Source organism: Puntigrus tetrazona, chromosome 16 (genome assembly GCF_018831695.1).
Source record: "Puntigrus tetrazona isolate hp1 chromosome 16, ASM1883169v1, whole genome shotgun sequence".
Taxonomy (NCBI): domain Eukaryota; kingdom Metazoa; phylum Chordata; class Actinopteri; order Cypriniformes; family Cyprinidae; genus Puntigrus; species Puntigrus tetrazona.
Genome location: NC_056714.1, coordinates 19,483,934 through 19,497,819, shown reverse-complemented (window position 1 = coordinate 19,497,819; position 13,886 = coordinate 19,483,934). Strand labels below are relative to the sequence as shown.

The window sequence follows — 13,886 nt, the reverse complement described above, 5'->3', positions numbered from 1 at the left end:
TGGGGTTTACCTTAGCTAACAGTCCCATAACACAAACACTATAAGGATTGCACAGAAGGCTGTATATGAGAACGACCGACTCTGAACAGTACTCACCAATCTTACGTTGCATTTATTGCAGTTCACTGCCCGACAATATATGGCCCATATAACATCAGTAAGAACACCTACAAGGTAACCTTGCTCCATGCTGATTTAGAGATACAGGTGATGGTAACACTCACTAGTACCTTTATGTTGCAGAAACATCTGGAACAGTCCGGTTCACTTACACGTGCCATTGTGTAACACAATAGGTTTGCAGTGAAGGTTGGATTCTCAAAATATGTTCTTATAGTCATATACAACAATTGAGAGCGCAGTTTGTCCATGAAAAAATTCTTTAGAAATGCGTAGGAAATGGTAGTATGCTAACGGTTCTTGTATACACTCAATCTTTAGCATGGAAGTACAATAGAGGCCAAAGGGTGGAATATTTTAGAGCGTGTCCGTGTGTGAAGAAAACCCTCCACCGAAGGAAGCTCTTTAAATCAGCTCTTACTCCACAACAGCAACCACGTGTTTCTCCTTTTCTGTCAGCAGAGGAACAGATCCCGGCTTGCTGTGTTTGAGGACATTTAGTTCCCTAAAAAAAAGAAGAAAAAAAAAAATGCACAGAAGCACAAACAATCAGAATGCCAATCAAACTCAAACATTAGTTTTGAATGTCGCTGCCAGTACAATAGAGCCGAAAGGCGCAAGATACAATGAGATTGAAAGTTGAAATGTGTCATTTTTTCCAAGCTTTTCAAGATGTCTAAATGTTGCAAATTAATGAATTTTGGGACTTTAATTTCTTGTGAAATATTGTGATGTTTTAAATAATCCGTTTACACTCTTATACTGACCAGACCCATTCATTTCAGAAGGTGAGCAAGAGATGTAACGTTAAATTACAGCAAAAACTGACATTTTTGGAATAACTAATGCTTTACCAATGGTGCAGAGAACTTACTTTCTGCGCTGAGCTTCCTTCATTTCATGCAGCTGTCTCTTCTGCTTCAGGACGTCTCTGGGCAGGTGGCGGTGACGGGCGATGCGTTTCACTTGTGGATGGTGCTGAAATTTCTCGATCAGCTTCTTGTTGTAGTTTGCGGCTGCTTTTTCTCGGGCAGAGAGCTGTGAACAACGAGACGCGTGCCTTCGGTCAAGAGACCATATATTCGGTACGTACACCATGCAACAGCAGAAAAGATTTTGCTATGGGTATGGGAACGTGCTTTCAAACTGTATTAATGTATACATTTCTTACGAACGCACTGCATAAACAACAGTGGCGGCACCCATTCATCCTGAGACGTCGGCAATCAACGTAAAAATCGCATTTTTCAGTAGAAGAAACACAGCAACGTGCTCCTCATCTATCTCTCTATCATAAAATTTCTTCAGCTCCCGGGCTTCAGCACGTCTCGCTCCACACCCCACTGAGGGCTTTTATTCTAATTAAAAGCAATGATTTTCTCAAATTCAATTTGTTTAGGGCAATCTAATAGCTGCTGATGCCATCAGAGCGCTCGGGAGGAAAATCGGAAAGGCCTGTTAACTCTTATTTACGAATTTCTTGACATCGTTCACATGAAGGGGAAAAATGAACATGACTCTGCTGTTTCCATGGAGACATCCCATAATGGAGCTGCTGGGTCTGTAGTCCTGCCCCGAAGCAAATTAGCATATCAGCCATGGGATCATCAAGGAATTTCAAATATAAATTTTAGAATAACCTTTTATTAGTAAAATATGTATTACTTGGAGGCATTCACACTTTGTTTCTACAAAATAAATTATATAAAATTAAACCTCAGATGTGAACTTTGCATCTTTTGGGTTTCTAAAATTGCTAACAAGTTGCAACATAAGAACTACAACACTTGCAGCAAATTAATTTTATTTTACTTTACCTACTGTTATTGTAACCTATGTTACTTGTGTTAACTGAAACGAAACTAAAAATAAAAGTACCTTTACAAATATTTGTTAAAAATATGAATGGCAAATTAAATGTAAAATATGAACGCAAATGCACAAAAAAAATCTATTAATAATAATAATAAACAAAATAACAATAAATTACCTTTTTCTCATTACATTAAGAATTTAGAGAAGAAATTGTTTTATTGCCATGTAAACAATGGCACAATGCAATAATCCTAATAGTCCTAGAACCAGGTTATATTATATATATATATAAACTACACTCATGCATTCAGCAAGTATTTTTTCCTAGGTGCATTAAAGGTATACATTTTATCATTTAATGACCTTGTCATTACTAGCAATATGCTCCACCTTTAGGCTACAGGAATGCTTAATGAAAAAATAATTATAGTTCTATTAACAGACTGCAAGCAGCAATTATATTTAATTTTCTACATGAAGTATAACATAATAAGATGTCTTTAGGAATAAATGAAAGGGTGTAAAGCATGGCCGTTTTTAATCGAAACAACAGAAACAATGTGATTACGTGCAAAAACCTGACACCGTGATTGTATCACTCAAGAGGGTCTACCTTATAAACAGTGAAATTTCACAATCTCATGAAATGGCCATTTGCCTAGACGGCAAAGAAAAAACAAACTAAAGCCAGTGTCTTTAAGGTCCAAAGAGCTTCTCCAGACAGAAGACTCTTGATTCAGCATCTGCTCCTTTAATTAAATACTCTTGTGTGCCTGATAGTTTAATGTCTTCATTATTTTTCAGCTTTAAGTGATTGGCCGATTCAAACTGCTGATAACTGCAGCGAGTGTCTGATCTCTTTAAGTGAAAAGCATCAGAATAAATCTCTCTTTTAAAGTCCAGCAGGAGCCAAAAACTTGCCAACGGTAGGCCGCATGAGGGAATCAGATGCACTAGAGCTGATACAAATTGATGGGGAGAAGAAACTACCATCTACCTGGAATGGAACCAACATCTGCCTCAGCAGAAAAAAAAAAGCTTTCTTTCCACGTGTATACACACATCAAGTTTACTTAAAGGGGACATATTTACTGTTTTGTAACAATTACTTTGCCCCTAACTAAAACTGATACTCAATACATACATGGTCTTGCTTTTATCAAGATCAGATATCATAATAAAACTAAAATACATTTTAACCAGTCCTTATCCATACTATTATCCGGGTCGTTTTCAATACATATATGAACTACAAAAGTACTTCAATCTTTAAAACACATCTATGGACACATGCAGATTTCCTTGTAAACGAACTTCACTTTATGAAATAGGTGTATGCACTTTGGGGCACTCTATTACAAGAGTTGCTTTGACAAGAGACATAAAATTCTGGAGCTTTTTCCTGGCCAGGTTTCAGACTGTAGCGATACTGCCACAGAAGAGCTTAACGGAAGTGATTTGTGGGTGTAATTCATTTTAAGTGCTTTGTGGGGTGGCCAGAGGGCCAAATACGGCCCTTATTAACCACCTGAGTGCATCTGCAACAAGTGAACACCCTTAAAAAGCTCTGCAATCAGGTACGAAACCTGCAGTCAACTGAGTTAAAACGGGATCATGCACTCACCAGTCCAAGCTTCTCCGAGGCCTTGGCCTTCCACAGTCGAATGTTCATCTCGTCAGAGCCGCTCAGGACATATTTGTTGTCGGCAGACCATCTCACACAGATGACATGCTGCATACGTTTGGTGTGGTATACTTCCCTGAGGATTGCGGGAAATGACGGTGAAAGCCATTTTATATGCATATGTAGGCAATAAAGCATGGAAATTTGTGCATTTAATGCCTCTGAAGGCCAGTTAGGGCTGGTTAGTTAGCATTTTGCCCTCACCTGCTGTGACCTTTGTCTTTCGGAAAGATTCTGACCGTTTTGTCAAAGCTGGCAGATACGAACTCCCTCCCCGTAGGTGAATAATCCACATCCAGCACAGCTGATACATGATCCATGTGCACAATCACAGGAATATCCAGGTTCCTTATATCGTAAGTGTAGAGGCTGTAGAGGAAACAGATTATGGGATTTATTTACTCTGTCTAATTTTTATGTAAAGGTTTAGGTTAAAGTTAACTCACTTATAGTCTTCATTGGCGCAGGTAAAATAATATGCTTCCATTGGGTTCCAGCAAAGCGTATTGCTTCTCAGTTGCATGATAACCTGAAACACAGAGTAATTTCAGCCATGTGGTCCAAACAAACAGACAAAAAAAAAAAAAAAAAAAAAAAAAAAAAAAAAAGTTGTGGGAGTTAAAAAGTAAAAACACTTTCTGCAGACCTTTCTAAGAGGTGCAGATTCTCTGGTGTCATACAAGACGATACTTCTGTCTGAAGCGCAGCTGGCGAGAAGATCGGTCTGTAAAGTGCAACAAAGCAATCTGTGGTTAATAAAACCATTAAGAACCAGTGGTTTCTACAAGTAATCTATTACTTCGATGAATCCCTTGGATGTTAAATACCTGCAAATTTTGACCAATAACTCAAAATGCTTGAAAACACTGCATCATTACGGCCATACCTAAAAACCCCATGGTGGTCACTGCTGGCTTTGGCATATTTTAATCATTGTAAAGGTGCTTTGAAGCGATGCATATTATGAAAATATCAGCAGAAGTAAATTGAAATGCGAAGAAATTGAATTCGAACACCTCTATGGGGTTGTATCGGACGCAGTTGAAGCTGTCCACACCCCATCTGAAGGAGCGGATGGGACTGCTTCTCTGCTCATCCCAGATATCCACCGTCTGTCCGCAGGTTACGAACGTGCCCTCCCTCTGGTGGTGGTCAATGCCTGTGAACACCGCCTGCAAAACACAGCAGGCCTCTTACAAACTGAAAACCTTACATAACCCTAAAAGTGTGTACATATTTACAAATACGACTAAACATAATATTTATTTAATAGTTTTACGTGCTAATATTTAGATTAGCATTAGGGTTTTATTGTCTTCAATTTTGAAATAGTGCTTTTTTTTTTAATAGTAATCTTTTTTTCCCCTCCATTTTTCAATTTTCTTAATTTTTCATTTTAGTTTAGTACAATTGTGAAATGCTGTTAGAATTTTAAAATTAATTCTATTCGAATTTATTTTAAATTACTTTCTTCTGCTGAAAGCCATCAATAAAATATGCCCATGTGCTCTTTAAGAATCATCTCTTATTAATGCTTTCTATTCTTTTTAAGAAATAGAAACTTTCTTTTTTGAAAAGTTTTTATTCTGATTAAAGAAACAGACATTTGTAAGGATACAATAGATTTCTATTTCAAACAAACACTGTTCTTTATTCATTGAAGATATATCCTGTATATTTATTACAGTTTCCACAAATATATTAAGTGAGAAAACCATTTTCAGCATTGATAGTATTATGACAGATTATCGGTAATTTAGCACCAATAATAACTGAGCAGCAAATCAGCATATTAGAATGATTTCTGAAAGATCATGTCAAAATGAAGGCTGCTATTTTAAATTATAATAATATTTTTTATTATATTATTGCATTACAATAAAAATATTTTGGTTAAATAAATACTGATGGGTCTGCATTTTATAATAATAATAATAATATTATTATATATATATATATATATATATATATATATATATATATATATATATATATATATATATATATATATAATCTTTGATGTAGTGTAATAAAACTGTACCTTCCCCAGAATCGTGTTAATCGGTTCCTCCCGAACTCCATATCCCGGTGCCTCCATGTTCCACTGTTTGATGGTCTTGTCATTCCCTACCTGTTGTACGACACGAAGATTTCACAGAATCACATAACTGCACAAACACTTACTAACTGGATTGTCTCCATCTATATCAAGGAAGAATATGCAAGATTAAAGCACCGTGAAAAAGGAAGTGCCGAAAAAGCGGGAACAGATTCCTCGTACAAATCCTTCATGAGCCTGAACTGTCCTCAAGCACTCCCGCTTAGCAAGGTTCCACACTTTCACCTGTAAGAATCACAAATCCGCGCATTCATACTGAATCAAAATTCTCATTTACACACATTATTTTGACATTTTGGGAAAAAACAACTACTAAAAACTACAACTACTAAAAATCAGTAACTGTGTATCGTTGCATGTTGGGTGTGTATGATGTTCTTTTATGTAAACAGTGACTGCACATGCTCAATAAAGGAGCTTCTAAAAGAGCTGTTATACATAAACAGCACGGTAAAGGCTTTAAAGTGTTACCTCCCCGTCGCAAGCACCAGAGATGATTGTTGACAGGCTTTTGGCGTGTTTGGTGATGCAGCTGATGCCATCTCTGTGCCCGTCTAGTGAAGCTATAAAGGGTTTGGCAAACACCTTCTCAAGTTTAGTGGCATTTAGGGCCCTCGTGTATTCTCTGGGCACATCAAAAGGATGCAGGGTCGGATCGTAATTCCTCGGCACTAGACAGGGAACACACGACATTTAGGCTACCTTACTTCCTATTAACACCAACCATCATATGGTCACGTTATGTTTACATACCTCGATGTATATCTCTGGTCGTCTCTCGAACATAATCGTCCGGGTTTCTGCAAAGCACTTTAACTTTCATCCCAGCGGATTATAAAAATAAACACCAAATAAAATCCTGATCAAATCTTCAGCGTTCAGAGAAACGCTGGACCATGCGTTTGTATGACGTAACGCGCATTAATGTGACGTAACACATCCGGGTACTGGGAAAAGAGTTTTATTTCGAAGATTTTCATCTTGTAGTTACTTTCCAATTTTCACAGAGGTTAACGTATTATTTGCACGATATTTTATACCAAATATGTAATTAAATCGACATTTAATTCATTCAAATACTTGTTTTTCCTAAGTGTAAAAAAAACGGCTTTGTCACGTGATGCCTGATACTTTACTCTGCGTTGGAACAGAACGGACCAATCACAGTCGTTGCTGGAGAAATAATGTTTTAAAATGTGCTTCTTACAAAGCTAATGTTTGTGTAGCAGACCTAAATCGTTATATACGATCGTTCTTCCAAATATCTGCAATAAAGCAAACATTTCGACGCTGCCTAAAGGAGTACTGGGCTTTTCTGAGACACAATGCGCCCCCTAGATCCATAAAAGTTTATTGCTCATGTTCATTGGATTCAGTAGCGCTGTCTTACAAAGAAGGGATATAACAGGTTTTTTTAAAATACGAACGAATAAACATGTAAATATTATTGCTTTTTCACCGGATTCCCTCACGTTTCCGTGTTTGCTGTGGTGGTCACGTGTTACACAGTGTTTCACGAGCGTGAGGGGAGCAGTAGTGAGTCACGCGCGTGTTTTTAACATGGAGATTATGGGCAGCACTTTTGATGATTCTGTATTTGAGGAATCAAGGAACAGAGTCTCCGCTGCTCTTCCCGCATACGAGCCCAAACTCTGCGAACCTCTGGTGGGTATCACGCTCAACACTTACCACAAACTACCGATACCATGCTAGGGAAACGGCAAGCATATTTACTCGGTATTTACATGCATACTTTCACTTCAAAGGAAAGCATATGGCATTACTACAGATGCTAACACCATAATACTTCTCAGATATGTATAGCATTTACCTGACCGTACTGTGGTATGTTTTAGTCAGTGATATTTGACCACTTTGTAATGACGAATTATGTAGTTAACTTACTATATGCTTAGGTTATAATTATATATAATTGATGATAATTATATGGCTTATAACGTGTAATTATGTATCTGTCGGGTTCACATGGTGAGAAAATGACATTTATAAAAACTGAAAAAAATAAATAAATCCTTCATCAACAAACAATTTACGTGTCTTTTCAAAAATTCAATAATCACAAATTGCTGGGCAAAATTATTACAAAAATGTTTTCAACAGCTAAAAATGGGTTTAAGTCAGTTATTTCTATTTTTTGCTGTAGTGTGTCAGTAGGCAATATCATTTCACGTTTACAAACATTAATTTTGCTCCATCTTCGTGATGCTTCAAGAGACTTTCTTGCTCCCTGAAAAACAAACACAAAGGATGGTAACACCAAATGTTGATTTAATTTAGTTAATAGATTTTCTTTACCAATTAACTTCTATTTATGTCTTATTTTTTATGCATCTTAAAGCATCTTCTGGATTTGGTCTGTCTCAATTTGTTCTGTTTTTTAATTTTATTCCAGACAAACTGGATGATGATGATGAAATCAGACTCCTTTTGCAAGCAAAAAAATCGATTAATGGCTAAATGAATATTTGGAAATGTGAACTGATATTTCCTACTAAAACACTCCAGCAAAAGTGAGAAATTACTGACTTAAAACCATTTTTAAATGGTAAAAAATGCTAGCGTTCTAATTATTTTGACCACCAATGTAGATAAATGTTATATTTTTCCTTTGTTTTATTCTACCTAGTGGTTTTGTGAAGATGGAAACGTTGAGGATCCATTAGAAGAACAAAAAACCTTTAAGTTTCGAGGAGATCTGGCCTACAGGAGGAAACAGTATCAGGTATAAAAAGCTGAATGCACCATCATCTCTCACTGCCATCTAATTCATAAGTTTATTGGTGAATTATGTCAATGATAGGCTGCTCTGGACGAGTATGGAACCTGCCTCTCTCTCATACCTTCTGGAAACATATCGGTGAAGAGAGATGTGCTGGAAGGAATCGCGCGATGCTGCTGTCACCTGGACAAAAAAGAAGAGGCTCTGAATGTCTGTGAGAAACTGGTAAATATCGTAAATTACTAACAATAACAACGTTTATGTAAGCTCTTTCTGATTTACTGTTTTGTCGACAGAGGACAGACGTATCCAACACCTGCCACCTCACCTGCGTCCTTCAGCTGGAGCTGAGTGTTCATGAACACTACAGAGATCTCACAAACAGCATCTCCAGCCTTCAGCAGCTGTGCTGTCTTCATCCCTACCATCCGTGGTACTGGCAGAGTCTGGCCACGAGCTTTCAGAGGCTCCTGGAGTCCGATGGCTGTCCAGAAAGATCCAGCACCGAGGAAGAACACGACCAGCAGCAGGGGACAAGTAACATTTTACGATTAAAGGCCATCATGTGCTTGATAAGAACAAGGTCAGCCACAAGAGAACTAGCCGTTTATTTATTAACTTTGACATTAACAGATGAAATTAGTTCTGGGTTTGTTCATCTTTTTCAGGTTGCTAATTGAAATCCTACGGATTCAGCAGTTCTCATTCGTGCTGGAGAACAGCCAGAGGGCCTTACAAGACATAGAGGAAGCTCTACATGTTTTACAGCCCACAGAAAAAATGCTTCAGACAGTCTCCGAGGTTAGACAACGTTATATATGGAAAAAAGTGTTACTCAAAAGGGGGTCTTCAGCACCAAAAAGCTTTAAAACCCCTCACAAATCTACATTTATTGATGTATTTCAGTTAAGAACGGCTTGCGTCATCAGTATTTAAAGGAATTGTTCATCCAAAGTTGAAAATCATTTACTCCGATGTCAGTGCAAACTCGGTAGACTAATAATTTTTTGTTGTATGTTTGCAAGAAAGTCATACAGCTTTGAAACCTCTATGAGAGTGAGAAAATGACAAGTTAAATTATTGGATTGAATATTTTATTTTTCTTTTCACTTTGCATTGTGAATTCAACTCATCGTTGTGCATCAAAAAAGCTAGTTTATTCACAATATGGTTACATGACAGAAAAGCTACACAATGAACATTCAAAACTGATTTTCTTATTCTGATCTAGGTGATGGCGGAAGACCTCAATCCAGAGAAGATGAGGGAGGAAAACCAAGATGGAGAGAGTTTATCAGGACTTTATATTAAAGACTTTGATGACAGGTGGTGGAACAAACTCCACACTAAAATGCAAAAGGAGACTCAAGATATATCCATGCACAGACCTCTGACGAAGACACATAAATAACTTGAATATTGATTGTACTTTTATAAATGAATGTGGACCTTATATTGGTGCTTTGACTGTTACAGAGCAGAGTAACGTTGAATGTGTTAAATAAGGTGTCTACATGTACTAATACAGTCTACCAAATAAAACATTAAAATTACCTGCTCTAGCACCAGTGGGAAGTTGCAGGAACACCTCTGTTAATGTGATTGCCCTGTATTGGACGCCAAGGTTGGCTCCTCGTATTATAATCTTTGAAAAGTGGGGGCTGATAGGCAATGGGGTGATGGATTGTGTTCCTCCGTGGAAGCCACTGAGATCTCTTCGGTCCAGTGGTAACATTTGGATAGCTGGTTTGTCTGACCAGGACAGGAGCTGTTGGGAAACTCGAGTTCCTGGACTTATGAGGTTTCTGTTGTTGATGGTCTGGAGGGTTTCCAGAATTTCCTGCCAGGTGCATTGGGATCTGGAGTTTCTCGAAGGGTGGGCAGAGATCGTAGAGATCTGATGTATGGCAGGTAAATCCTGGGATAGGTTTAGAAATGGCATAGAGTCTGCGAAACTCCAGGTCAAAAGGTTTAACCCCGCTGCCTTTGAAGAGTACGGCCAAGCTTCTGTTAACCTGCCAGGACATCCAGGTGAGACTGCGACAGTGAAAAAGTCATCATGGAATGAGTCACAACTGAGTGAAGTTTTAGCAGTGCTAGCAGCAGCAAATGAAAGAGCATGTGCTTTAGTGGTTCAGATCGACCAGCAAATGCTGAAGAAATCAAACATTTCACCTTGTAAAGAGACTAATGAAAGTATTGACTTCTTTTTTTTCAAAACTAGGATTTTAGGTTAAAATTGATAACTTGTGTCTTTAATTTTAAATGTATAAAAAAATGAATGTCCTCAGAGATTAATTCTCAGATGGTACCTGTAGGAGCCCACCAGCACTTTTGTGCAGTCCACAATGACGAACTTCTCTTTCATCTGTCCAGTAAACTTTCTGCCTGATTTTGCACAGTATGTTTCACCTTGAACACTACGAACGGACATTCTCTGCATGAAAAGAAATAAACAAGCACATTGACAAATATAAAGTCCGCATTCATGTTTTTCATTTCATAATTGAACTAAATAAAAAAAGCATGTTACATATATTATGTTTACTATATAAACCAACATTGTCTACACATGAGGTCTGCAAACCCAAAATATTGACAGCAGCAACACATTTCATGTATTGTCAGTCAAGTGAAAAGAAAAGTATAACTTACAGTAAGATGATACTTGTTGATTTTTACATTTTCACACATGTCCTGAAACAGCTGTAAATTGGTGTGGTCCAGAAGGAGATAGACGGACACGTTGCGCTTTCTTGTCGCCTCCAGTATGTCACAAAAAATCTCCACGTCACTGAATGTGTCCATAACTATGGCCAAAACCTTTGAGGCAAAAGTTACATAGAAAATTGGCTTAGAAAACTACGCATTCAAAAATGTCAAGCACTTTTCATAAACAGAGTACAAACTAGTACCTGAACATGTTTTTTGCTTTTTTTGTCAACTCTTTTATTATATGGAACACTTATTCACTATTAACTTTGACTTTTACCTCAATCAATTAACTAATTTATCTTGGCCATTAAAGCACATTGCTCTTTCATTTGGTGTTGCACAAGCTTTAGAAAATATCAGCTTTAGAATTTCAAGGGCTTAATTAAAAAAAAAAAAAAAAAAAAAAAAAAAAAGGTTGGATTTGTTTAACCTATTTATTTCTACCAGTTTCTAAAAATGAAACAGACATAATTATGTTTTTTCTATTAATTAATTAGTAAATGAATATTTTCTTGCTAAACTGGATAACGACACTACTGCAGACAGGATTGTAAAAAAATGGATTTACGTGGAACTTTTTCACAAATTTTAATTTTGATTTTAACATAAAAAATCTATTTTTGACAAAAAATGATTCATTTGTGCCACTAATATTTAAAGATGGTGGTTGTGGGTTGTGGTACACCTAATTGTACAGTATTCATAGAAAGTGCTGTTTGTAATTGCAGCATGCATCTTTCTTACATCACAAAAAAACGACAATCGAAAATGTAAAAGCAGTACACAATCCAAAAATGTTTCTAGCAAATGACAGGTCTTACTTTAGTTGCTTGCCTGATGAGTTCCCGCAGCAGGTCTTTCAAGGAAAACGATTTCATTGAGTGGAAGAACACTTCCACGCTAGGAATCCCTTGCAGATGGTAACTCCAGTCAGCCACCGGCCAGCCGTAGTCAAGAACTGGAGGCTCACTCTCTGTGACTGCAGGAAAGTATGTCTCAGAGGAAACTGATGGAGAACCGGATGTCTCTTCATCCCTGTCGGTCTCTTCATTGTCAGCGAGAGGCTTTTTAATGTTGTTTAAGATGTATGTTTTCTCCTCCGCTGACAGAAAGTTTGCTTCATTCTCTTTGTTCAGCACTTCCTGGTATCTATCAATCCCTCTATCCAACAGAGCATCCATAGCCAGTCGTGTGCTCTCGTTGTAACTCAGATCTACCGAACACCCCGAAGTATTTGGGTTTTTCATCTCCTGAACTCTTCTTTTCATTTTTCCCATCAGCTTTGGCATCAAGTAACACTGCACTGACAATCCGTTACTTACAAGGTTCATGTTGTTTGCATTCGAGTCCTCAGCTGACAGATGACTGGTTGACTCTTGAATGAACAGCTTTCATTTTTAGTTGTCTTTCAACCTTAAGGCCAAATGATTATCCATACGAACATGGTGTGGTGCTACAGTTAATGTCCCCAAGGTGATCATCAAATGCTCACAAATAATGCTGCACGATATTCATGCACCATGCGTCTTTTCATCAGCAGTGCAAGCGTTTCACGGCACACCGAGCACTTCTGAACCAATTTGTCATGTCTTCATGATGGCTGATTTTAAAATCGAATGTTAGTGCTGCCCTATTCTTTGCCCTCTGGGGAAAGTAGTTTGTGGCTCCTCCTTGCACTAAGAGGAGTAACCAGCGTTCACAGACGGCTTCACCCCTAGGCATCGGTGGGTGGGGTCTTGTGGTTAACAGGTGAGGTGTTGACTGAATAATGAGTCTTCCATGTTTCCATCACAGAAATGAAATGGCGTGAGTGGCAGGGATAAAGATGTGGACGTCAGATTCATTTCACTCATGCATCACTAGGAACCAATAGACCTGTTCCTGTTTCCTGACACACCTGCTTAATGTAAGCTCTTAATGGCTTTGCAGAGTACTTGTGGTAGTGAAAGTTTTTGTTATTTGGTAACCTTAAACCCCAAGTATAAAGCTAAGCATACATTTTTCCACACCTTTTGTGCTTCATACGTAATTTAAACATCAAAACATGCAGCTTATTGAAAAAGAAGCATTATAATTTTTCCAAGTGACCAGATGCGCGTTGAAGTAAAAAAAATTAAATGGACTAGACAGACCCAAATATCATAGAGACTTTTGGCCACCCTAGCAGCCACATACAGTAACTCATTAAAACACTCTGAACACCTCCTTAATTGCAAAACAACAGTCTAGAAACTACCCATAACACCCTATTGTGGTGGCAGGTTTTGAATGGGAAAACACCACTTCTTGCATCAGAAAATGTAAATATAATGTAGAATCTATCGGCTTATGCAACACATGAAACTATGGATATATTCAACCAGTATGATAAACAGAGAAGATGAAATACCATACACTATCATAGCTTGCGATAGACTTTTTGCTCATCTAATTGCATTAAACTAGTATGGTTTGCAAATTTTGTTTAAAAGTAAATGTAACTAATTATAGGTCTAAACAAAAGAATTCAGGAAGGTATAGTACGAAAAAGTAAAAAAAGTGAACAATATTAATAAATGCACATGCAAACTAGTCACTCGCTAATACATTGCATCTGACGACTTGGGTGGTTCTCATATATAGGGATGAAATGTGTTTGGAGAGTGATGAGTAGTTAAACAAACAGAAATCCCTCCCTAATAATGAAACATGCT

At 37.5% G+C, this 13,886-nt stretch overlaps 3 protein-coding genes across 4 annotated transcripts; 1 reads left to right on the top strand and 2 right to left on the bottom strand.

The window, feature by feature from the left end:
- Positions 1-92: 92 nt before the first annotated feature.
- Positions 93-6,665, bottom strand: dcaf13 (ddb1 and cul4 associated factor 13). Its single transcript, XM_043261245.1, has 11 exons — positions 6,492-6,665; positions 6,210-6,409; positions 5,856-5,963; positions 5,661-5,750; positions 4,636-4,791; positions 4,266-4,343; positions 4,066-4,148; positions 3,824-3,988; positions 3,560-3,695; positions 995-1,158; positions 93-625 (listed from the first exon to the last, which is right to left on the bottom strand). The coding sequence occupies exons 1-11, from the start codon at positions 6,559-6,561 to the stop codon at positions 538-540; spliced, it is 1,338 nt and encodes a 445-aa protein (XP_043117180.1). The 5' UTR covers positions 6,562-6,665; the 3' UTR covers positions 93-537.
- Positions 6,666-7,086: 421 nt separating this feature from the next.
- Positions 7,087-10,063, top strand: zgc:101716 (uncharacterized protein LOC492784 homolog). Of its 2 annotated transcripts, none has more exons than XM_043261248.1 (6): positions 7,087-7,403; positions 8,386-8,481; positions 8,560-8,688; positions 8,775-9,061; positions 9,147-9,279; positions 9,710-10,063. In XM_043261248.1, exons 1-6 carry the CDS (start codon positions 7,098-7,100, stop codon positions 9,887-9,889), a joined length of 1,131 nt encoding a protein of 376 aa, XP_043117183.1. In that variant the 5' UTR covers positions 7,087-7,097; the 3' UTR covers positions 9,890-10,063. The 2 variants fall into 2 exon arrangements, with proteins under 2 accessions (XP_043117183.1, XP_043117182.1); XM_043261247.1 differs by having other exon boundaries at positions 7,092-7,403; positions 8,560-8,703.
- Positions 10,028-13,871, bottom strand: LOC122360535 (protein FAM83A). Its single transcript, XM_043261246.1, has 4 exons — positions 12,015-13,871; positions 11,134-11,301; positions 10,791-10,915; positions 10,028-10,515 (listed from the first exon to the last, which is right to left on the bottom strand). The coding sequence occupies exons 1-4, from the start codon at positions 12,522-12,524 to the stop codon at positions 10,038-10,040; spliced, it is 1,281 nt and encodes a 426-aa protein (XP_043117181.1). The 5' UTR covers positions 12,525-13,871; the 3' UTR covers positions 10,028-10,037.
- Between the last annotated feature and the right edge of the window lie 15 nt (positions 13,872-13,886).

Coding starts and splice junctions, on each gene's coding strand:
- LOC122360535 (XM_043261246.1), bottom strand. CDS start 12,524: ATGAACCTTGTAAGTAACGGATTGTCAGTGCAGTGTTACTTGATGCCA. Junction 11,302..12,014: donor TCATCAGGCAAGCAACTAAA/GTAAGACCTGTC, acceptor TTTGCCTCAAAG/GTTTTGGCCATAGTTATGGA. Junction 10,516..10,790: donor GTGCTGGTGGGCTCCTACAG/GTACCATCTGAG, acceptor TCACTGTCGCAG/TCTCACCTGGATGTCCTGGC.
- zgc:101716 (XM_043261247.1), top strand. CDS start 7,098: ATGTTCATTGGATTCAGTAGCGCTGTCTTACAAAGAAGGGATATAACA. Junction 9,062..9,146: donor ATGTGCTTGATAAGAACAAG/GTCAGCCACAAG, acceptor CATCTTTTTCAG/GTTGCTAATTGAAATCCTAC. Junction 9,280..9,709: donor TGCTTCAGACAGTCTCCGAG/GTTAGACAACGT, acceptor ATTCTGATCTAG/GTGATGGCGGAAGACCTCAA.
- dcaf13 (XM_043261245.1), bottom strand. CDS start 6,561: ATGAAAGTTAAAGTGCTTTGCAGAAACCCGGACGATTATGTTCGAGAG. Junction 5,751..5,855: donor TCGGCACTTCCTTTTTCACG/GTGCTTTAATCT, acceptor GTCGTACAACAG/GTAGGGAATGACAAGACCAT. Junction 3,989..4,065: donor TGCGCCAATGAAGACTATAA/GTGAGTTAACTT, acceptor TTTCCTCTACAG/CCTCTACACTTACGATATAA.